The 23,767-nt window shown below is 43.3% G+C and overlaps 1 protein-coding gene across 2 annotated transcripts in view; it reads right to left on the bottom strand.

The window, feature by feature from the left end:
- Window positions 1-556: 556 nt before the first annotated feature.
- ME2 (malic enzyme 2) overlaps window positions 557-23,767 on the bottom strand; it is a 129,669-nt gene continuing 106,458 nt past the window's right edge. For both annotated transcript variants that reach the window (XM_078674800.1, XM_078674801.1), the window contains exons 11-16: window positions 22,394-22,508; window positions 21,993-22,135; window positions 17,302-17,404; window positions 14,674-14,744; window positions 13,222-13,320; window positions 557-1,004 (exon numbers count right to left, since the gene is read on the bottom strand). In XM_078674800.1, coding sequence (XP_078530926.1) covers window positions 840-1,004; window positions 13,222-13,320; window positions 14,674-14,744; window positions 17,302-17,404; window positions 21,993-22,135; window positions 22,394-22,508 — 696 coding nt within the window. In that variant the 3' untranslated portion in view covers window positions 557-839. The remainder of the gene's footprint in view (window positions 1,005-13,221; window positions 13,321-14,673; window positions 14,745-17,301; window positions 17,405-21,992; window positions 22,136-22,393; window positions 22,509-23,767) is intronic.

The following is a 23,767-nucleotide window of genomic DNA, read 5'->3' as shown; positions in this document are numbered from 1 at the left end:
TACATAGCACCGGTTACGTTACATGAGGACACACATTGATTTTTGTTAGGCACGGTGAGATTAAGTGATTTTCCCAGAATCACAGGATGTTCAGCGTCATTTCCAAGACTTGAACCCAGTTCCCCTGATCCAAGGTCGACCGCCCTAGCCATTAGGCCAACTTCTCTCCCGAATATTGGATGCTACTATCATCTTCCTGCATAGAAATGATCAGCCCCGAGGAGCGACCCACACCAAATCCCTCCCTTCCACCCACTGAAAATAAATAAAGGTTTATTCCTCATTATTATTTTGGTCAGAAATACACTAGTCTTCATTTTCTTTCCATATGTAGTTTTTCATTTCTGATGCCCACATAGGCGGTAAGAATAATTTAATTTTTATCATTTAACAATGAGGATAGATATTTAAACTTGAGCAAGCCACAATATGTTAATGAAGGAGACCGGCAGTGTCATTTTAAGAACAACATTATTTTAAAAATTTTAGTTTGTAAGGATTGTGCATGATGATTGTGCAAAAGAATGCACTGAAGACAGAGTAAAGTAGACTGCTGTTTTTACAGTGGTATCAAATAGTTTATTTGGCTGCTACACAGAATAAAACTGTACAGATCTTCAAATTAGTATTTTGCGGAATTCAGTTGTTATGCCATGATGAATAACATATATGTTCCAGTATACTATGTTTCAATGTGCTTTTTCCATTTTTGACAAGAATTCTTCATCAGAATAAAGAAATAAGTAAAAAAAAGTGCTTGAAAATCTCATACACATGATTGCATATTTATCTGGAAATGAAACCCTAATGGGGATAAAACCTACAACCACCCTGGAATGTTATTTCACGGTGTGCGGCTTCGATGCAGATTCAGGCCAGTCATAAGTGTCAGGCAGGAAGGAGTCATATTCAGTGCACCAAACCTTTGACCTCACGTATTCATTCTTGTCCAGGGCTTCTGGGTAGTGGAATGCCATGCCATTTGCATACACAAATTCCATGACCTGAAAAAAGAAACGGGTTATTTGAAAAAGTTATACTATGGTCAAAGATACATGTTTTGAATTAGCAATCCAAGCAATATGTGATAGCTATGATCATAAAAATGTAAGGACTTTATTTGTAGGACCCTTTTATACCTGTTATGTTTGAGGGACCGTTCCATGAATGTGGGCTGCAATATTTCTGGTCCTGACCTTAATGTTTTTTTTAATGTTTTTTGTTGTTGTTTTTTTTTATTTAACAAAAATCGCTTCCTTTGTCCAATTGGTTCAATAGAAGCAAATCAGGAGTACAGGTCCCAAAATTTCATATGTTGTCAAATAAAAACTTAGAACTGGAAACATGGCGCCCAGCCAACTAGTATGATCGGGCAACCCTAATACCTGGACGCACTCCATGACCATATATGCACCATATTCCCAAGACGTAATAGATGATGGCTGCCAGGGACAAGTCTAGTCCTGCCGATTACTGTTCTCTTATGAACCTACAGACCATTCAATTCAATTCAAATAATTTATATAGCGCGCTACATACCCAGAGGGTCTCAAGGCGCTTGAAGAAGGGTGGGGGATTACTTGTCGAATATCCAGGTTTTAAGTTGCTTTCTGAATGCTAGGTGGTTCTGAGTGAGGCGAAGGTGAGTGGGAAGTGAGTTCCAGGTTTTAGCTGCCAGGTAGGAGAAGGATCTTCCTCCCATGGTGGTTTTGTTGATGCGAGGTACAGCAGCAAGGGCTTGGTTGGAGGAGCGTAGCTGGCGGGAGGGGGTGTAGAAGGAAAGTCGTGTGTTGAGGCATTCGGGTCCAAGTTCGTAAAGTGCTTTGTGTGCGTGGGTTAGGAGGCGGAATGTTATCCTCTTATTGACGGGGAGCCAGTGGAGGTTTTTCAGGTGGCCAGAAATGTGGTCTTTACGCGGGATGTCTAGTATGAGTCTGGCTGATGCGTTCTGGATGCGTTGGAGTTTTTTCTGAAGTTTTGCGGTGGTACCGGCGTATAGGGTGTTTCCGTAGTCCAGGCGGCTTGTAACCAGTGCGTGGGTGACCGTTTTTCTAGTTTCGGTGGGGATCCAGCGAAATGTTTCTTTGAGCATGCGAAGAATGTTGAAGCAAGAAGAAGATACGGCGTTGACTTGTCTGGTCATCGAGAGTGAGGAGTCCAGGATGACGCCCAGGTTCCGTGCGTGGTCCGTCGGGATGGGTGCTTTCCCAAGGGCCTCTGGCCACCAAGAGTCGTCCCAGGCGGAGGGGGAGGTACCTAAGATAAGGACTTCTGTTTTGTCTGAATTCAGTTTCAGGCGGCTGTGCTTCATCCACTCGGCTACTTCTTCATTCCTTCATGTAGGTTGGTTTTGGCGGTGTTAGGGTCTTTGGTGAGTGAGAGGATCAGTTGAGTGTCATCCGCGTAGGAGATGATGTTGAGGTTGTGTTGGCGTGCGATGGCCGCGAGGGGCTCATGTATACGTTGAAGAGGGTGGGGCTGAGTGAAGATCCTTGTGGTACGCCGCAAATGACTTCAGTGACCTCAGACTTGAATGGTGGGAGGCGGACTCTCTGAGTTCTTCCGGCAAGGAACGAGGTGATCCATTCCAGTGCTTTTCCTTGGATTCCGATGTTTCTGAGGCGTTGTAACAGGGTGCTATGACAGACTGTGTTGAAGGCTGCGGAGAGGTCGAGGAGGATGAGGGTGACTGTGTCACCATTGTCCAGTAGAGTTCGAATGTCGTCTGTTGCTGCGATGAGTGCGGTCTCAGTGCTGTGTTTGGCCCGGAAGCCGGACTGTGAGGAGTCGAGGGATTTGTTGGTTTCGAGGAAGGCGGCGAGCTGGTTGTTGATAGCTTTCTCGATGACTTTGGCCGGGAATGGAAGGAGCGAGATGGGGCGGTAGTTTTTGAGTTCGGTGGGGTCAGCTGTGGGTTTTTTCAGAAGGGCGCTGAGTTCGGCGTGTTTCCAGCTATCCGGGAATGTGGCGGAGGTGAGGGAGCAGTTGATGACGTCTTGGAGGTGTGGTGCTATGATGGAATCTGCTTTGTTGAAGATGTGGTGAGGGCATGGGTCTGTGGGGGAACCTGAGTGGATGGAGTTCATCAGGCGGATGGTGTCCTCAGTGGAGATTGGGTTCCAGTCCTTAAGGATGTTCAAGGGGGGTGAAGGTACTGCAGAAGGTTGGGTGGGTTGGTCTCCGGATTGGTTGTCAAAGCTGTTGTGGATGTCTGCTATTTTGTCGTGGAAGAACGAGGCTAGGGAGTCGCAGAGGGCTTGAGAGGGAGTGATATCGTTGGAGTTGGCAGTGGGGTTGGTAAACTCTTTGACGATGTTGAGTAGTTCCTTGCTGTTGTGGGCGTTGTTGTCAAGTCGGTCTTTGAAAGCGGCTTTCTTGGCAGTCCGGATCAGTTGGTGGTGCCTGCGTGTGGCGTTTTTGAAGGCGTCCCTGGTGCTGGTGTTTGGGTCTTTTTTCCAGGCCTTCTCAAGGGAGCGGCAGAGTTTCTTGGATTTCTTAAGATCATCGTTGAACCAAGGGGCGTTTTTGCTGCCTAGTTTGATTTGACGTTTTTTCAGGGGTGCTAGGTTGTCGGCGCTGTTGGTTAGCCAATGAGTGAGGTTAATGGCTGCTTCGTTGGTGTTTGAAGAGTGGGCAGGGGGCTTTTGAAGAAGCGATGAGGAGATTTGGTCGATGGTGATTTTGTTCCAGTTTCTTCGCAGAGTGGGTTGAGGGTTGTTGTGGGTTGTGGTCTTTTTGTAGATAAAGTGAACGCAGCTGTGGTCCGTCCAATGGAGAGCTGTGGTGTGACTGAAGGAGATATGTTTGCTGGAGGTGAAGATAGGGTCGAGTGTGTGACCTGCGTAGTGAGTGGGGGTATTAACAAGTTGTTTGAGTCCGAGGTTGGCGAGATTTTCCAGAAGGGTGGTGGTGTTGTTGTCGTTGCTTTTCTCCAGGTGAAAATTGAGGTCTCCCAATAGAATGTAGTCCTCGGAAGGGAGGGCGTGTGGGGTGATAAAGTCAGTGATGTCTTCACTGAATTGTGCACGGGGTCCTGGAGGCCTGTAGAGGAGGGTGCCTCTGAGTGTGGTCTTGGGGTCGGTGTGGATCTGGAAGTGAAGGCGTTCGGCGCTAGCGAGGTTGACGTCTGAGCTGGTTGAGATGCGGATGGAATTCTTATGGACGATAGCGATGCCTCCTCCTGTTTGGTTGGTGCGGTCATTTCGGATTACCTTGTAGCCTTCCGGGATGGCGATGGTGATGTCTGGGGCTGAGGAGGCGTTCATCCATTTTTCTGTTAGGAAGGCGACGTCCGGAGAGAAGGTGTCTAGTAGATTCCAAAGGTCGATGGCGTGTCTGTGGACCGAGCGGGTGTTGAGTAGGATGCATTTTAGGTGGTTGGTGTCAGATCTCTGTTTGGTGTTAGTAGATGGGGAGTTGGTCTTGGTGCCGTCATACTTGCAGGAGTTGCATGTAAATGGTCCATGGGTGTGTCCAGGGGCGGCTTGGGCGCAGTTGGGGAGTCGACCTGTGTTTAGGGCTAAGAGGGTGGAGGGGTCGTATGTAATGTGGGTGGGGTGGGTGGTAAGGGGGCCAGGGGGTCTGGCACTGGGCGCGGTCCGGGCGTAGACGGGCTTACCTTTGGCGCACCTTCGGCACAACTGGGGCGCGACCGCTGCGGGTGAACGCTGCGCGAGAATGCATCTGTCATATATGGATGGTGGAGGGGGCGGGGGCGAGGGAGGGTCAGCTGGGAGGCGGGAGCGGGGAGGAGACACGGGTCAGGGGTGGACAAACAACAACAAAATGGCTACTTAGGCTGAAAATTGAAACGGGGCACAGCCGAGTACCGGCAATGAACAAATGAACAATTTAATTCTCAACAATGAAGCGCTAACGTGCACAATAATTAATCAGCAGATGCACTTTCAGTTTTATAATGAGCAGGCTATGTTAGTTTTCAATCGGCAATGCTGCGCAAATGGGCACTATTATCTCTGTGCAGGCTACAATACCAAGCGCTATGTCAATGCGCGCGGTCACGGGTCCAGGCAGCAGGGAAGCAGGCAGCAATGAGGCACACGGTCAGGCAGGAAGAGATGGAGCGTGGGGGAGCGACCGCTTCGGGGCAAGCCCAGGTGGTCACAGCGTTAGGAAGGAAGGGACGAGCTTACTCTGTCTGTGGGAGGGAGGGTCAGCTGGGAGGCGGGAGCGGGGAGGAGACACGGGTCAGGGGTGGACAAACAACAACAAAATGGCTACTTAGGCTGAAAATTGAAACGGGGCACAGCTGAGTACCGGCAATGAACAAATGAACAATTTAATTCTCAACAATGAAGCGCTAACGTGCACAATAATTAATCAGCAGATGCACTTTCAGTTTTATAATGAGCAGGCTATGTTAGTTTTCAATCGGCAATGCTGCGCAAATGGGCACTATTATCTCTGTGCAGGCTACGATACCAAGCGCTATGTCAATGCGCGCGGTCACGGGTCCAGGCAGCAGGGAAGCAGGCAGCAATGAGGCACACGGTCAGGCAGGAAGAGATGGAGCGTGGGGGAGCGACCGCTTCGGGGCAAGCCCAGGTGGTCAGACCCAGTCATTCCTCGTACATTACAAGCATTTCATAATGCCTTTCCCATACCTGCCAAACTTTAAATCATTTTGACAGTGTTGCCATTGTATAGGAAGGTGGGGGCTTGGCCTTGGTAAATGGGGCAGTGCCATTGACTAGTTGGGCCTAAAAGCAACACCTTTCCTCTTCCACAGCAAATAGGAAATCAACTAAGTCCTAAGGCGGTTTTAAATGCAGCCCAATTGTGGAGAGCGTACCCACTTGAGCTGGAAACCAATTGGGTGCAATAACTTCCAGCTCACCATATGATAGTGGCCTTTCACTGAGTGTCTCTGTGATGAGGAATAAAACTGTGTGTCACATGGTGGCATTGTGCGAGTGGACATGCCTACTTTTGCAGACCTTTTAGAATCGGTTACTGATTTTTTCCCTCAGCAGTCCTACAGAACTGATGGGAAAAGCACATAATTATTGCGTGCAATTAATCTGCCTATGGAGCAACGGGCTGAAGCTTCTGCAGAAGACCGCAAATGAGAAATGACTGGTTGTGATGGTTGAGCTGGCTGTGGTGCAGTGAGAGCAAAGGCAACTGGGATCTTTCTGATCAAAGGAGTGTAGTGACGGTGGACCACTCCTTTCATCTTAACAGCAGATCTGAGAGCATGCCTGCAATTTTACCCATTAAAACATCTCGCCATAATATTCCAACGAATTTTTGAGTTTTCCTTGGTTCTCCTCTTGCCTTAGGAGGGAAACACCAGACATCCTCTTACCTTAAAGGATACCTCACTCACCAGGGAGACGGATGGGAGGTCCTCTGCAGAATGATGTAGGCATGCTCCTGAATTTCTTTTATCCCCCAAATCACTGAATGAACTATGTGACGGTGTTCGTCCTCACATAAAAATGACAGCTGAGATGGTAAATGTCACAATCGTTGAGAAGGGGGTGACCTTGACAGGTCAGTACCCACTCTATATATGTGAACTACACCCAATTTATGAAAACAGTAACCTGGATTATACGTAAAGTGTTCATTTTGCTTTTTTTGCTTAAAAAGAATTAAACTAGGTGTGATAGGCTACTATAGGACAGGTAAAGGTTCAGTTCTGGAAATGACACAGGCACTCAAAATGTATTTTGTTCCTTTATCCAATATAGTGGAAAGCTATGAAAATGCAACTTTCCTTCCTGTACAAATACATAGGACAATATAGGCCAGACGTACGACCATCTTTAGCAATCGCCAACTGGAAAACGACCCGTTTGCGACTGCTAAAAAGGATTGTAGCATGTACCAAACCTATTTTGGGAGTCGCTATTAAGAAGGGGGGGTGCCATGAGACACATGATGCACCCGATTGTAATTAGCGGTGATTTGATGCAAACAGTAATACAACTTTTTTATTTAAGTTGCTACAAAAAATGTGCAAACATGGTTTCGCTTAATGCAGACCCTTTGCAAAGGTTAACCGATGACTTTTCAGGTATTGTGATTGATTGCTGCATTCTGCTCGTTAACTGGTACTATTGAGGTGCACTTTTGCTCAAGCAGTATAAAGAATGTTTAAAAGACAAAATAAAGAAACAGTACTGTCACAGATTGTGATGCATTCCGCCTCATAATCTGCCTTTTTTTGTAAAACATTTACATTGGCATTTGTGATTATTACATGCATCACATCATGCACTGCCGATGGTATTGGCATACAAGTGATCTCGCACATAATCTGCCTTTTCTTGATGAAAAGAAAAACAAAAAAAAAGGGGTGTGCAAAGGGCGTCCCTTCTTAATAGCGAGTCGCAGAGTGGTATGATTGTTTTGCGAGCGCAAATGTGGCTGCAAAACAATCGCATTTACCACCAATTTCAGATTTGTGGTAAGCCAGTCAGAAACTGAAAGGGGTCCCATGGGACCCCATCCCCTTTGTGATTGGCAGCGGAACTGTTCTTTAATAGCAGGCAGTGGTCCCACGGACCACAGCCTGCTCTTAAAAAATGAAACAAACGTTTCATTTTTCTTTTTTAAATGCATCCTGTTTTCCTTTAACGAAAATGGGCAGCATTAAAAAAAATCTGCTTTATTAGAATAACAGTCAGAGAAATGGTGGTCTGCTGACTTTAGCAGGCCACCATCACTGTGAGTGCTGGCCTTTCCCAATGGGTCCTAAATTTGTGACCTGACTCAAGAATGTTAACCTCTTGGATGCTCATGACAAGGTCAGCTCGTCATGCAGTACACTGGAGCTGTGCTAATGACGAGCTGACCTTGTCATGAACAATGGAAATCCACGATAATCAGCACCCAGCGGGAATTGCCTTAGCAGCCAAGGTGTTAACGAGGCAGGTCCTTTGCAACCCATTAGGGAATTGCAAACAGAGTCTCAGACACTGATGTACATCAGTGTTTGCGACTCGCAAAAAAAATAAAATTGCATGTCGCAAACACTGAGCGTCGTACATCTGGCCCTAACTTTCCAAAACTTTTAAGTGAAGTTCACGTTTATTATACCCTGCTGCAAAGAAATGAACTGAAACTAGGAAGCGACCGAACATACATTTTAGCCCATGTTCCTGTAGTAATTTCTCAATATTGTAAATTCTAATTCATGAATGGTTACCTTTTTTCTCCGAAGCTTATGTATTCTTCTCTCGTGATGCTAGGAACCACCTTCTCTTAGCCACTAGCAGTCCTGTTAAGGATCTCTGACCATTTTCCTGGTAAGAAACTCTCTCTTTTACATTTTCTCTATATCTGGCATCAAGCCATCTTGCTTAATCAGGGGCCAGCCAGTTGGCAATCTAGTGTTAGGCTTTCCTTAACACATTCGAAGCAACATTTGACGCAGAATAGTATACCATCCTGAAGTATGACATACTAACCAGTACTAGTTGTACTGTTGTCTTTTAACAAACCAGTTTGACATAAATAGGCTTGTTTGGGCATCACCTAGATATGCTGGCTAAGGCTACATTCACAAATGAATTGCCAACCACATCAGAATAGGCAAATGCTTCCTTTTCCATCAGTGCCTCTACCAAAAGTACTCCTGCTGGGGTAATCGTAGTAGGACAGATATTCACGAGCAGAAATCCTTCCACAAGGCTACCATGATGAAGAAATGGTTGGAGCATCTCAGATTTCTCAGAGCTCACTCCGACCAAGGTCGCAGCTATGGGAAGCCGAAGGTCAGGGCCGGCTCTAGGGCGGAGCGACTGGTGCCACTGCACTGGGCGCTGACTTCAGGGGTGCTGTTTTTGCAAGTTTATTTTGGTTTTTTAAAGCACCTCCTGCCGCGTTCTTTGGCTCTAGAAATTTCGAGGCAAGAATAAAAATGTCAAGATAACTCTGGTGATTAATGTTCTTCCTGAAGAGAGATCGGAGTTTTGTCTAGTTGATGTTTTGACTGATCATAAAATAGCACAGAGGATACTTATGCCTGATGCAAAGAAAGTGTACCAGGCAGATCACAAAGTGCATGGAATTTAAGTAGGCAGGTCAGTAGGTTACTGCTTTTCTAAGAGACCTCTTTTTGTTACTTGCAGTTTAGAAGTAAAAATCCTAATATAGAACAGTGAATTATTAACTGTCACCAAAGAACTAGCATGTACACTGCAAAGTATAGATTAGAGCAAAGGGTTCATTTAGGTAGAAATCGCGTCTTATTATGGAACAGAACCCCCAATTACGGTGTTCCGTTTTCAATTCTGAGTTTGTGCTTCTCCAAACCAAGCACACAAGCTATACTGCCTAACAGTATGGATAGCATGTCACTCCTACACCTTGTAGTCCTCTGGCTTTTGTAACATTTCCTATATGCTGATTTACACATGTATGATTGATTGTCTCTGTGTAATATGTATGTGATGCAAAGTCCTACGACACCCTACACTGGTATGATTGGTGCTATATAACGAAGTAAATGCATCTGAAAGAGAGGGTTTATGGAGACTTGAGGAGGACTGTTAAAAGGTGGTGGTGAGGGAATCCGTGGTGGAGGTGGTCACCACCTCCACCATGAGAGGGGGGGGGGCAACGAACATTGTTGCACAGGGTGCCACCAGCGCTAAAGCCAGCCCTGTAGTTCAAAAGCCATTCAGATTAAAGTAGTAAAATGTTACTGTAAAACATTTATAGCATTTCTTTTTTTTTCTGTAACATACTTATAGCTTGTCCTTTTGTAGATCACATGCTTTGCACTATCTTACCATCTAGTGTTGGGTGCCGAACAGCCGCGGCCCATGCAGCTAAGACTGATGAGGCGGGGTGGGGGGGATTTCGACAAATGATTAAGAGGGAAAATGAAATAATTAATTTTCCCTCATAGTCTGTCGAAATCCCCTTCCACCTGGCCACACCGCCACACCACTCTTACCTGCACAGGCTGCGGCTGGTGTCGAATATTACAAGTTGTTAAGATTTTAAGTGACGTGACAGTTTTGAAAATAACTCCTAACAAGGCCAAAACCAACAATGCGATGGCATGCAGGCTCCACTTTAGATATTAGATTTGTTCCCCATTTAAATAGGTGTGTACGAGTGCTCATATGAAGTATATAATACTATGTAAAGCATACTAGCAACTCCTTTACTTTTAATCTCAAGAGGAGGCTGGTGTTGCCTGTCTACAACATGACATGCCGCAAACACTAGTTTACATACAAGTGCCATTTTCTGTTTGCAGCACATACAGTCGTAGCTCACAAGCTTTGCACCAACTAAAAAGCAGTTTCCAAAACCCTAGGAAAGAAGCAGATGGGAAGTAGAGGCAGTAGTTTAGTAGACAACATGTTTTAAACTGTTTGGTCTACTTCAGTTACATTTTTGGCATGCATGTCCTCACAGTGATGTTTTGTGAATGTGTGAGCAGATGGCCATTTTGTTGCTTTAAAAAAAAAAATCTACATGCGGAAGTTGGCAAGAAAAGCCAACTATTTAATGCGTGGATTGTGTGATGTCGGTTAGTGTCACGTATTTGCAAATCTGAATGTGTTACACAATTCACCCGACTACACCCATTTAGAAATGTATTTCCAAAGGGGTCAGGGTGGGGGGAGGGGGGTCAATGAGACCAGTAACTATTTTGTTTTGCATAAAGGATTGGATCAGTATATGTAGCACATAAAGCTTGTATGACATCTAGTGAACCCAGTGCCCTTTCGACTGTTCTTGTTTGAAGGACTTTGAAGCAATGTTCAACTGTTTTACGAAGATGAAAAGTTGACAACCGTTGGAAGGAATTGTGTATGTAAATACAAGACTACATTTTCATGACTGACTTAAAGGAAAGGTTCTTCACTGACAGTGCTTGGAGTTTGCATATTATGGCTAGGAGGCGACACTACCAGAAATAAAATTTCATGTTAAGGGCAAAGCCTGTATTGAGTAGGAGTGAAATGGTTCAAAAGGCAGACATGTAAGTATTGTAGGGATAATACTGAGATTTCATGTCGGCACACTGAGTGCTCTAGCAAGGGTATCCCTTCCTCATTCTCCAAAGAAGGCTTAAATGTCAGGAAATGGGAAATGTATTGCCTGTTATGTTAATAGGCTGGTGATATCGACCAATGCACTTGAATAGGAGCATTAGCAAGGACTTCCTTAAGGGAATAAACGTTTCACATTATGTATGGTGGCGGTACACCCAGTAGAACAGTTGTTCACTCACAGCAATGAACTAAGTACTTCCACTTTGCCGCATAGCACACCCATGTTGGGCAGCATCATGCTTCCTTAAGAATACTTAAACTCTTAAGCTAAGTTAAGGTAACCAAATTCTCTGATCTCAGGGCTGGGATGGCCAATCTGCCGGTTTTGTAGTGTCTGCAAACTGGGCCAAACCTATGAGCTTGCAGTGCAGCTCCAGTGACATTTTGAGCAACTGGGAGTACCAAACATACTCGACCCATGTTGGTGCAACTAAGATTAACATCATGTGGAGTGCTTGGTGTATTTTTCAACCACTGCTGGGATTAGTGAAATAACATATGCAAATATCTCTGGCCAGTTATCCACAGAGCATTACCTTAAGATTGGCGGATTCCTATCCTATACGAACCCTAGGAAATAGGGAAACCATTTGTTTCTGGATGAGGAAGCCTCACCCACATCAAGTTAAATGCTTCATAATCAGCAACATCATGCCAACCTTGTAATATGATACTAGCAGGGCATCTTCTCTGAGGGAGTGCTTGGTAAATATATGCCTTGATAGGACAGAGATCCAGACAGTGTTAAAATACCTTACAGTATACCAGAAGAATTACCTTTATAGCTTACCCCAGGTATGATTAAAAAGATCCGATCTATATATCTGGGTACAATGCCCCCTTCATCCCTTTATTTAATAAACATGTTTCTGCCACTCGTGTGCCTAAAAATGGGTCAAAGGCATTCATCAGGGATATACTAGGATCCCTACCCATTAAGAGTACACACATGCAAAAATTGGTGAGACAAGAAACCCTACCTTCACTGTTTTCTCCGTCAACCCAAATTGGGACAGACTATGGCTTCATGGTCAAGCACAGTGGTTTCAACTCCTGTAGTCACATATTTGTCAAGGAGAGGCGCCAGTAAGTAACCTACAGTACTACCAGTTGGACTCAATTTGGGGTGAGGAAACCTGGATGCATAGCATGGGTATTGTTTGTTTTGGACTGTAGCAAACAGATCTAGAGGTTGTGAGCGTCAGTGGCAGTTCTTCCGCTATGGTGGAGGAGCGTCACCCCACTGCTTTGGGGCAGCACACAGTAAAGCAAATATAAAATGATAATAACCTTAAGTTATCATCATTTTATATTTCCTTTCCGGGCGGGTGGGGATGCTCTGCTCTCGGAGCAGGGGAGGAGTGGTTTACCCACTCTTAAAGTGTGCAATGACTGGTCAGCCCTCTCAGGCCGCCCAAACCAGCCATGCGCACTTTCCTCATTCTCATTACAGCCTGCATGGAGAACAAACCCAGGCTCCCCTTCCCTGGTTTAGCGCCGAACCAAGATGTTCAAAACCAATCACAACGCTGATTGGTCTGGGGAGACTGGCTCTTCTCCTCTGCTTCCTGTCCCACCATGAGAATAGGAGGAGAGCGAGATGTGGGATTGGCGCTGGCATCAAGGTAAGTGAATACATCCCCCCCATTGTTCGCCCCCATGCTACCCCATCCCACTCTGCCACACCCGTGAGTCATGCCGGCTGCTGCTGGCTTTGGAAATATAAGTTAAGAAGCTTGGGATTCAGTTCCGACTCATATGTGCCTTGATTGTGACTGCTGACTTGCTCTAAAAAGTCCTTGGCTGTCCTTGGATGGTGCTCTGCCAGGAGACAAATGTTGTATTTGGTAGCCAAGTGCCACATCTCTTGTGCAATCTGATCAGAGCCAGCTGTAAGAAAAGTGTCCTCTGTTTCAGAACATGATACATGGTTGTCAGAATGTAAATGGAGTCTGGGGTCAGAGGTAAGGGGACTGGATGCGTGGAGGCGAAGAAGCCAGGGGTTAGCAATTTTAATCACAGTTAAAGATTCAAGAACCTCAAACTATATGTTAAAAAGACAGTTACTCCCTCTACACATCTAGTCAACCACATATAATAACGTTGTCAGTGTGCATTCTGTTATACTTAATATCAGGCAACTTTCATAGGCACAGACTCTACAGTATTTACTTACTCTCACAGCAATACAGATAGAGACTTCTCTGATATTGGACAATGGTGGATAAAGCCGACCTTGAGCTAATTCTTCATCGGTTAACTGCTCCGTCAAGGTCTGCATGAAACAAAGGCTCTTATGAAAACACTGCAATTCTCAGATAAGAGTTGATATACAACAAGAAATGGTGCAACGCTTAGACAATGTGCGTTAATTCAAATTCAGAGACAGAAATAGGGTTGAGAAGCAGATGGAAGAATGCATTGAACAGTAACTATTAACTGGCTGGTTACATAGACATTTACTGAAAAGGAAAGTCAACCATGTCAATTTATCAGCGTTGATGGATTGTTTAGAAACACAAAAACCCTAAATCAAACAATACAATTAAAGCTGATGCTGCAAGTGTCTGATAAAGTATCCTGATGCCGATCAGTCTTCATAGCCCAATGATTCCTACAGAGTTATTCTTCAAATATAATGCTGTGAGGGTCAGAGAATACTTTCAACATAGGGGGCAGCTTTTTAGCTATCTCAATGGGTAGTTCTAACTCACAGTTCACTGGCAGAAGAGTTTAGAAAGCTCAACTACCAATAATTAATATGTTCCTTCTCTCCTTCACAAAGTACCTGTATTGAAGTTAGAGTCTCGTTATACTAGCAATAATCAGGTTTTTTCTATTGGAGTATTGAAGACAGATATTTTACTTTGATTGCTCTAGTTTTATCAAAAAGGAACAGAATACATATTTTGGAATTCCTCAACTATACAGATTTCCAAAATGGCGAAGCCAGGATTGTTTCTGTGATGAGCCATTTGCATACTGGCTGGAGCTTGGGTTATGAAATTCTAAAGCTCATTGTTTCGGACTAGCAGAGATCTGTAGGGAAGCGTCAGGCCTAAAACTCTGCATACGTTCGTTTCTTTGGTGGCTGCATGTTGCTGTACTGCAAAGAAGGCCTGGGGGTATGTTTCCTCAGCCTATTCCCGCCATTCTTTTTCTCTCTGTTCAAGATTTTCCAATCACTTTATCCCACCCATTCTTTGATAACCTTTCTTTCTTCTTTTACATTCAACTATTTTTCTCTTTCCTTCTTTTGCCTCCCTTATGCACGTATGTACTTTTTCCACTCTTTCTATCTTTGTGCCCAATGGTGTTGGGGTAGGCCCGCTTTCCCTTCACCGGACTAAAAGAAACCCCTGGCACAGGAACCCAAATGTTTCCTGCCTAATGTTCTTGAATCCTGAAGATGTTTCTACATGCGTAACTCTCCCAGGCAGAAGAGCAATCAATAATAGAACTGTTGTATGCTTAAAATAACCATTTATCCTCTTTATCCTTCATTAGGGAAAACCGGTTTCTTCTTTGTAAACATAATTCACCAAACTATGGGTACACTTAAAGTAAAGAGATCTTTTTAAAATTGACAGTTATTAAAATACATAATTCATTGCTCTTCAATGCCCACCTTTGCAGCTTCTAGGAACACCTGGTCACTGATGTGCCTCACACCACTAAGTATTACAGCAAGAGCCACACCTGCAATGAAAAAAAAGGTTTGTATTAAAAAACATGTTACGGTTCACTCTTTCACTGTTCTGCGATATAGAAATGCCAACACAACTCGAACAAGAGCGTAGGGAACACATTATTCCAGAATCACGGATTACTAGTGTTAGGATTACTGAATATTAATTGCCCACTCCCAAAACAGGGGTCAAAGCTGAATGTGACAGTGGGGTGAATTTAAAAGCTGATAATCCAGGTCGTTTTTTTATGCCATAAGTATGCATCTCTATGACACAAGCATATCCACCCTCTTTTATAAATAAGGATTTTAAACAAGTTCAGTTAGTTTTGTTGTATTGGCAACTATTATCTAATGTCAAGGATTGCTTTTATATATCATGGTTTTAAGCTAGTGTTTTTCATTGTGAGAGGAGACCAGTTTGGTGATATTTTAGGACGATTTTTATGATGAATGTTATATTTTATGTACTTTTATGATTAAAACGAACAAAGTAATTTTTGATTCATTAAAAAAGCTGATAATACATGTACCAGTAGGGTAATAAAGCTAACCACACCCTTGCATTTCCGGTTGTGGTGGTGGCTCGTCTTCACTCTCCACCTTACACTAGATATTACCCATCAATAATCTTCTAAATCTGCTTCCAGCCTGCCTTCATATGCCCAGTCTAACTCATTACACTTCTTTCTGTGCTACTTCGGCTTCTCTCCTGGGCTCCGAAGCAGTCATCTCGGGTAAATCTCTTCTCTCTGCATCACAGGCCAACAAAACACAAATCCATAGTTATAAAACAAAGGGGAAGATTAGAAATTATTTTAGGAGAGAAGGTGGGGCACGGAAACAAGATCTTTGCATGCCAACGAGGAGGATCATTTAGCAGGCATTAACCAGAGGAACCTGACCTATCTGTCTGGGAGTGCAAGTATGAATTCATTTAATACACCTACACTTTATTTTTTAAAGTAGAATGTTTAAGTCTGAGCTCATATCAATTTATAACCTTACTTGTCTCTCACAGTGTGCCACAGAGAGTCAGACTTCTGCCAGAAAGTAAAATAATACCCTTTTTATTCTGAAGAATGTGCAAGTCTTCATACACGATTACGTAAGTCCAAAACTAGTTATAGTAGTAAGTTCATGAAATAGGACTTTTTTTTTTTTTTTTTTTTTACAGAGTTTATTATAGTGCGAACTTGACCCGAATGGGATATCAAAGCGCTTCACATAGCACCAGTTGCATTACATGAGGACACATTCATTTTTGTTAGGGAGATTAAGTGATTTACCCAGAATCACAGGATGTTCAGCATCATTGCCAAGACTCGAACCCAGGTCCCCAGATTCGAAGGCGACAGCCCTAGCCGTTCATGTCAGGAAACCAGAAACAAAGATGTCAAGCAATTCCAGCAGTTTTTTGTTTTTTTGGAAATACCTAAATTTTCTACAATTTGTAGGTAATCAATTTTAAACTTCATAAGCTGGTTGGCACAGTTTTGTCTGTGTTGGATGTTAGCGGGAGGCTATTGCAGGGTAGATGGAAGTTCATTGGCAGAGACGTGTGCTTTGGGAGTGGATGTGTAGAATCTGCGATACTCTTTTGGCAGGTGTTAAGTGTTAAGTTGTAACAGAGGCATCATGCTTATTAATGTAAGACGGTTTTGCTGTTAAAGAATATGAAGAGCGGTGTGACATTGTTCTATGGGTTCTGTATTCATATGGAGGCCCAGCGTCTGGCAGGGGATGTTAATTGCAAGCTCTCTGAGCTATGCGAACGTCTATGCTCCTGGTCTAGTGTATGGCACAAGTATGTAGAGGGGGGCCTCTGCTCACTTCGTATGCAAGTCAGGATGCCGCCTGCATAGTGAAACGTAAACTGGCTGCTGCACATTTGCTGCTTCAGACAGCCGGTCTGCCTTTAACTCATGCCTGAAGTGGGGATGTCACATTAGTTAGCTGCTGTGCTGGGGTCAGTGTATTTACTGACCTAGGGGGCACTGTTTCGGTCTGCAATGGACACACTCAGTTAACGGCGTGTCATGGGCATTGTAACGGATATGTAATATAGGCATAGGCCTATTCAGATTACCGACACCCCAAAGTCAATTTTCAAAAGGTAAACTAAAGTCTAGCTCAGGTACATCAGAATTAATATAAAAAACTCAAGCAAAGCAAAAGCAAACATCAAGGCCCATCAGTTTAGAGAATACAATCTTAAATACATATTTTTTTAAAGCATTAGTCAAGTACTTTAATGATGTGCATTTGAAAGACATTTATCACGTTTTTGTGGATTTTCATTCCGTAGGCTGATGCATGACTTAGTGAAATTTCTAGTTATTCATTTGATGTTAATCAATTGATCAATCAAGATTTATAAAGTGCGGTTAATCACCCGATAGGGTATACAGGGGCTTAATGTCCAAGTAAGTGAAGTTTAAGAGCTTAACAGATAAATATAGCATTACCAAAAGCACAAGTTCTTTCAAAAGCAATGAAGTGCTTCAGAGAATTAGTTCAAGTCGGAACCTTTTCAGAAAGGCCTATGAACAATAAGTTATACTTCACCTGGAAAAATATATGCATTGTTTCCCTGGCCTGGTATGAAGGTTCGCCCATCACTTAGAGTGACAGTCCCAAAGGGACTACCACTGGCAAAAAGACAACGGCCCTGTAGAACAAAATAAAATAAAGGCATCACACTGGTGACTACAGTAATTTCACAGCTGGTCTGCAGCGGTTTCCGCATGCGAGTAGCTTGTTTTTAACAATTGCAGTACGATTACAGGTCTGTCTTGTCTCAGCCCATTTTGAGCTCAAACACCCTCAGGGCCCAATTCACAAAGAGACTCTGCATTTTTTGGCGGTGGCCCCGCAGTCGTGGCGGGACCTCTGTACTGCAATTACCGATTGCAAAGGTCCATTCTCGAGCCCCCACCACGAGTGTAGGGCCTCTGCCATGAGTGTGAAGGCCCTTTGTGAGTCAACCCCGTAGGGACTTGTTGGAAGGCATGTGCCATCAAACCCTCACAGAACATACCGCTGATTTAGTTGAAACCACTTTAAAAGCTCCGGTTGCAAAGACCACAGACTTGATCAAAAATACAACTCACTTCCATTTCAAGCTACAACAAATTGGACAAGTACCATCCCTAGATATCTTTGCCTTAATGGCGTCAGTCCAACATCTACCATGAACATGTCAGATAATCCCACAGAAAACAACTATCATGAGTCGGACTCTGGTTAATGTTTTTTTTTTTTTTAGATTTTTCTGTATTTATCCATATTTCTTTTTTGCCATCTTGCTGTATTTATCCATTTTCATTTTGTATTTTGAGAAGAAGCGGAATTGTATAATGATATATTTCCTCATATATTTAACAGAAAAACATGCACTCATACGTTGATTCGAGCAATTTAAGCAGCCAAATATAACATGCACTAAAGCCACAGGTCAATATTAGCATTATATCCAAATGGATGTAAACATATTCCTGTATTTAGGAATATCTCATACTCTCTTTTAACTCACCATGCTGTCTATCTGTTAAGCTGCTTGCTGGCCAGCAATTCATTAAGGACAGCATGGAGAGTCACTCACAAGAAGCACAATGTTCTGTATTTTCCCGCTTTCAAAAATAAATACATGCAAGAAACACATTGTTTTCGGTCTGTATTTTTCAGTAAAAAACAGTAAAAACAGAAAACTGGGAGCCTTAACCGCATGCGCGCTAGCGGGTTTTCCCGCTGTGCGCTGAAATTTAAAAAAACGCTGTTTGTGACAAAGCCAGCTCGTCATGCGCGTAGCGCAGGTAACGCCCATGACGAGCTGGCTTTGTCATCCGCATCGAAGGGGTTAAATCAGGAGTGAAGTGCTGCATACTATAACCAAAAAACCTCAATGAATAAACGTTCACACAAAATTTCACTTTCAGTGACATCCACCTTTTGCAGGTCAGTGGTACTGCCATTCAACTCAGATGGTTCCAGGAGTTTCAGAACCTGCAACATAAACCACTTGCCTACATGGTTTATGCACTGTCGATGTACCATTTTTTGGACTTGCACACATGCCACAGTAGAGCAGCTTCCTGTAGAGATTAAGAAATGTTCCCCTTTCGTAAAGGTCACACTTTTAACATTCCACCAATGCAATCATTTGCTTAAAACACATACGGCCACATGCATCAACCTATTTAGGAAGTGCAAACGGTGCGAATCTGTAAATTCGGCCATTTGCGATTCCTAAATAAGTTTATGGGATGCATCATACATTTTTGTGAAAATCGCTATTTTTAACGATTTCCAAAAATGCGATTGCTTTTAAGGAATCGCAAATTTGCGATTCCTTAAAAGCAATGGAGGATTGTTTTTCAACTTGCGAATTAGCAATTAGGGGGTGCAAATTACCACGAGGTTGAACCTCGTGGTAATTTGCGAAAAGTTATGGAAATGCTCAAAAATGCATTTTTTAAACTTTCATGTTACAGACACACATGTCCTTAGGACATGTGTGTGTGAAACATGCACTTTAAAATACATTTCCGGGGTGCAGGGGGGGGGTCCTTTGGACCCCCCTCTGCACCCTTGCAATGCATCAACAAATTGCGAATTGCAAAAAAAAAAATGCAAAACGGCATTGATTCCTATGGGCCTCTAGGCCCATAGGAATCAATGCCGTTTTGCATTTTTTTTTTTGCACTTCGCAATTTGTTGATTCATTGCAAGGCCTCTAGGCCCATAGGAATCAATGTAATGCCATTCCTTAATTGCGATTCGCAATTAAGGAATCGCAAATTCCGAAAATTAAGAAATCCTAAAACAATTTAGGATTTGTTGATGCATAGGATTTTGCAATTCCTAAATTGAGATTCCTTAATTTTCACAATTTAGGAAATGCAAAATCCTACAATGATGCATGTGGCCGATAGTCATTAAACAGGACGTACACATGGGAACATCTACAAGAATCCCCTAGAAAGACACAGTTCCCAGCAGTAACACGACTGAAAACTGAATCTGCAAGGCATGCTGACAAGATAAAAAGCGATACAAAAGGGGATGATGGACGGAGCGTTTGAGCAAATCAAACACTCACCCCCCAGTCAACTGATCTGGGTTTAATCCATCACCATTCTTTAGCCCACTCAGCCACCACATTTCAAACATGGCTATATGCAAATCAGTCTGACCCTGTGCCTCATGGGAACAGTACAGCCCGAACTGCCAAGCCATGTCTTCCATGGACCGGAAACAAGCATCCTGGGACCGGTTTCGGATTCATAATCCTCATCAGCCAGGCTATCTTGAATCCAGTGGCCAAGTGAGCAAGGGACTCACGTCTGAGCATACCCTGCCACACTTAGGGCAAACAAAGCGATACAAAAGGGGATGAGGACGGAGCGTTTGAGCAAATCAAACACTCACCCCCAGTCAACTGATCTGGGTTTAATCCATCACCATTCTTTAGCCCACTCAGCCACCCCATTTCAAACATGGCTATATGCAAATCAGTCTGACCCTGTGCCTCATGGGAACAGTACAGCCCGAACTGCCAAGCCATGTCTTCCATGGACCGGAAACAAGCATCCTGGGACCGGTTTCGGATTCATAATCCTCATCAGTCAGGCTATCTTGAATCCAGTGGCCAAGTGAGCAAGGGACTCGCGTCTGAGCATACCCTGCCACACTTAGGGCAAACAAAGTGCTACAAAAGGGGATGATGGACGGAGCGTTTGAGCAAATCAAACACTCACCCCCAGTCAACTGATCTGGGTTTAATCCATCACCATTCTTTAGCCCACTCAGCCACCCCATTTCAAACATGGCTATATGCAAATCAGTCTGACCCTGTGCCTCATGGGAACAGTACAGCCCGAACTGCCAAGCCATGTCTTCTATGGACCGGAAACAAGCATCCCTGTGCCTCCTTTTGTACTGCTTTTGGCCGCCATAAGTGTGGCAGGGTATGCTCAGACGTGAGTCCCTTGCTCACTTTGCCACTGGATTCAAGCAAGCCGGGCTGAAGATGGCTGGAATGCCAGAAACCGGTCCTCGGAAGCTTGTTTCCGGTCCATGGAAGACATGGCTTGGCAGTTCGGGCTGGACTGTTCCCATGAGGCACAGGGTCAGACTGATTTGCATATAGCCATGTCTGAACTGGGGTGGCAGAGTGGGCTAAAGAACGGTGATGGATTAAACCCAGATCTTTTGACTGGGTGTGAGTGTTTGATTGATTCAGATGCTCAGTCCATTACCACCCCCTTTTGTACGACAAGATAAAAAGCAGCATGAAATATTTCTCCTGAGACTCATAATTGCACACTTTCAAACACCCAACCGAAGACTGCTTCCTAGCGCGTGTCATCGGGATACCATGTTTACAGTCCTGGGCTTTAACTGACATTACATGGTCTAGCCTCAAGGGTCGCCAATTGTTTGTGTAAAAAGAGCTACTTATGTTCAGTGAAAATAATTGTGATCTACTAGTATTGTTAGTGTTGTAATAATGACCACATCAGACAAGATTACACTATGGCCATCATTTGTACGATTACTAGCAGTGATCACCTCAGTGCATCAGGCAGGGTTGCCAGCAGTTAGGTAAAAAAGAGGCTTAGTCCATTTGGAATGCCTCTATCTGATAATACATAACAATCACAATTGCAATGCCCCCAGCTCAAAAGTAATACTATAACTGACACATCTCTCCACATGATTGATCACTTAAAAATTAGCTTTAAATACATTTTGGTAATTAAGCATTTTTTCTCCAAGCTTATCAGTTCTGAAAATACAGACATTTATGTGTTGAATACTCAAGTTTTGCATAAGTTCAGCAATTCAGCCAAGCAAAACATTCTAATTTAGTAAACTGGGATGCATACAGGAGAGCTACTTACAGGAAAGCTACCAGTAGCTCACGAGCTACTCGTTGAAAAAGGAAGTTTAGCAGCTCCAGCAAAGGTTGGCTTCGAATAAATGAACTTCCTGACACACCTAATAATGATTTATTACAGATACCTTTCTTCACCTGGTATATATCTAGCGCATTACCATTGAACCTCATTTTGCTTTGTCAATTTAAACAGAGGTCAACAATAAATCCAATTCTAATAACTAGGGCAGATATTATTTCTATAAAAATATAACCATGTTTTTTATATATTTCATGCATCTAAATGCTACAGAAACTTATGAGATCGGATTAAGTATTGCCATTTGTTGAACTAATAAAGGTTACTGTCATTACTTACCTCCGTTAATGTGTAAGCCTCTTCAGCGGTGCATTCAGCTTTCGCTGTAGGATTACTAAGTGCAAAAATGACAGGTCTTTCATTTATGGAGCCCATAGCTTTGAGAACATCTGGAGTGAAAAATCTTCCGGCACCTGCAACACCTAAATTAATAATCACAGATTAAAAAATAATTTTAATGCTAGTAACAAGTGCAAAGTTCTTTAAGTCCGAAATTAAACTTCAGGAGAATGAGGGTTACTTTCATCATTTTGGTCCATGTAAGTAAGCACATATTTTCATTATTTTTCTTGATGTCAAGAGCATCAGCTGAAGCTGCTCCTTCAGTTATTTCTGTTATTCCTCTGGCAACAAAAAAACCTAGTCTGCCTGCACTTGTCCGTACTTGGTCCTTCACTCACCAATAATCGCTGAGGGTCTAATGACATTAACAGCATCTAGAAAGTTTGTAACGGTCTGTCCGGGGCCCTGGTGAGCAAATGACTCCTGGTTGACATCAATACCTTCTTTACGACCCTGTAGGCAAAAGCAGCAAAACAATGGAAATCAATAACACAAATGCTTTGAACCATTATAGGTTGCATACAAACTACTGAAATAATGTTATTGCCATAGTTTTCAGATAAAGATGATGAATATTTATAGCCCAATGCACCTAATTCTGCCACTTAGTGATAGCGGTTTGAAAAATATTTTTGTTGGATCTACTATATTCTTCGACTATGTGGCTTATGATGAAATTGATTGTAAGCGCGGAACACTCCATAACGTATGAGCTACCTTGAGATTCTATTTTCCACGATCAAGTTCGGATGCATTCTCCCAGTTGGTAACTGGCACTCAAACATTTTATATGACTATAGATTCCCTGCAAGCATTATGTTCATTTATGCCTCAGCAGAAGCAAATAACAAACATACTTCACCAACAATTATTTTAATATGTGGAAAAAGACCTGTTTGTGTTGCGCCGTTTTAAGTTAATCATGACTAAAAACTTTTTTTTATTGTTTTTGTTGTTCAGATTACTCTTGATGGCTGTGAAGAGGGAACTTGGGGGGGATTCATCACTGACAGAACTGCTGGAGATTGATCACATGCTTAAGCAGTACAGAATCCATTTATCCGTAGAAGCAATGATGGGTCATGATTAGACCACGGAAAAGCATTAAGAAGGGACTAACTGGAGTAGAATTTGTGGATATAGGGAAACAGAAGACAAGCAAGGTGAATAACTGGACAACAACCATTAACGACTCTACCACCAAGATCGTATACAGATCTTTAGACCGTAACCTGCATAACAAAAGCTTCTTGGCAAAAACAGGCAAGTAGTCACAACATGCAACAGTATGGCGGCACAAGCGAGTGTTTTGCTGAAGTTTCAGTAGGTCACTAGAGCAAGGCTCAAAGATTCACTTGCTTGAACATAAGCTCGCAGTGTTGCACCTGCTGAACAAGGCCTCTGCAATACGTGTGCCTGGAATGCTCCTACCAGACAGCAAAATTATAGCCCTCGAATCCCACCAGAATGCCAGAAGTTGCACTCAAGCATGAGCCGCCAACTGCAATTTCAGGAAATCTGTAGATGGCGAGCAACGGTTTATGATGGAGAAACATTACATATGTTGTCCCAATTCCAAGATTGACATGACAGTCAACAAGTGACAATGATAATAAAAATTAGTTATCTATAAGCAACAAAGCCTCATATGAGGGGAAGGCAGGGAATGGTTTTCCCCGCAAGGGAGCGGTGCACACGCCACCAGTTGCAAT

This window comes from Lissotriton helveticus, chromosome 2_1 (genome assembly GCF_964261635.1).
Source record: "Lissotriton helveticus chromosome 2_1, aLisHel1.1, whole genome shotgun sequence".
In the NCBI taxonomy this organism is placed as follows: Eukaryota; Metazoa; Chordata; class Amphibia; order Caudata; family Salamandridae; genus Lissotriton; species Lissotriton helveticus.
Note: the sequence above shows the minus strand (reverse complement) of the source record. Positions and strands in the feature narration are given on the sequence as shown.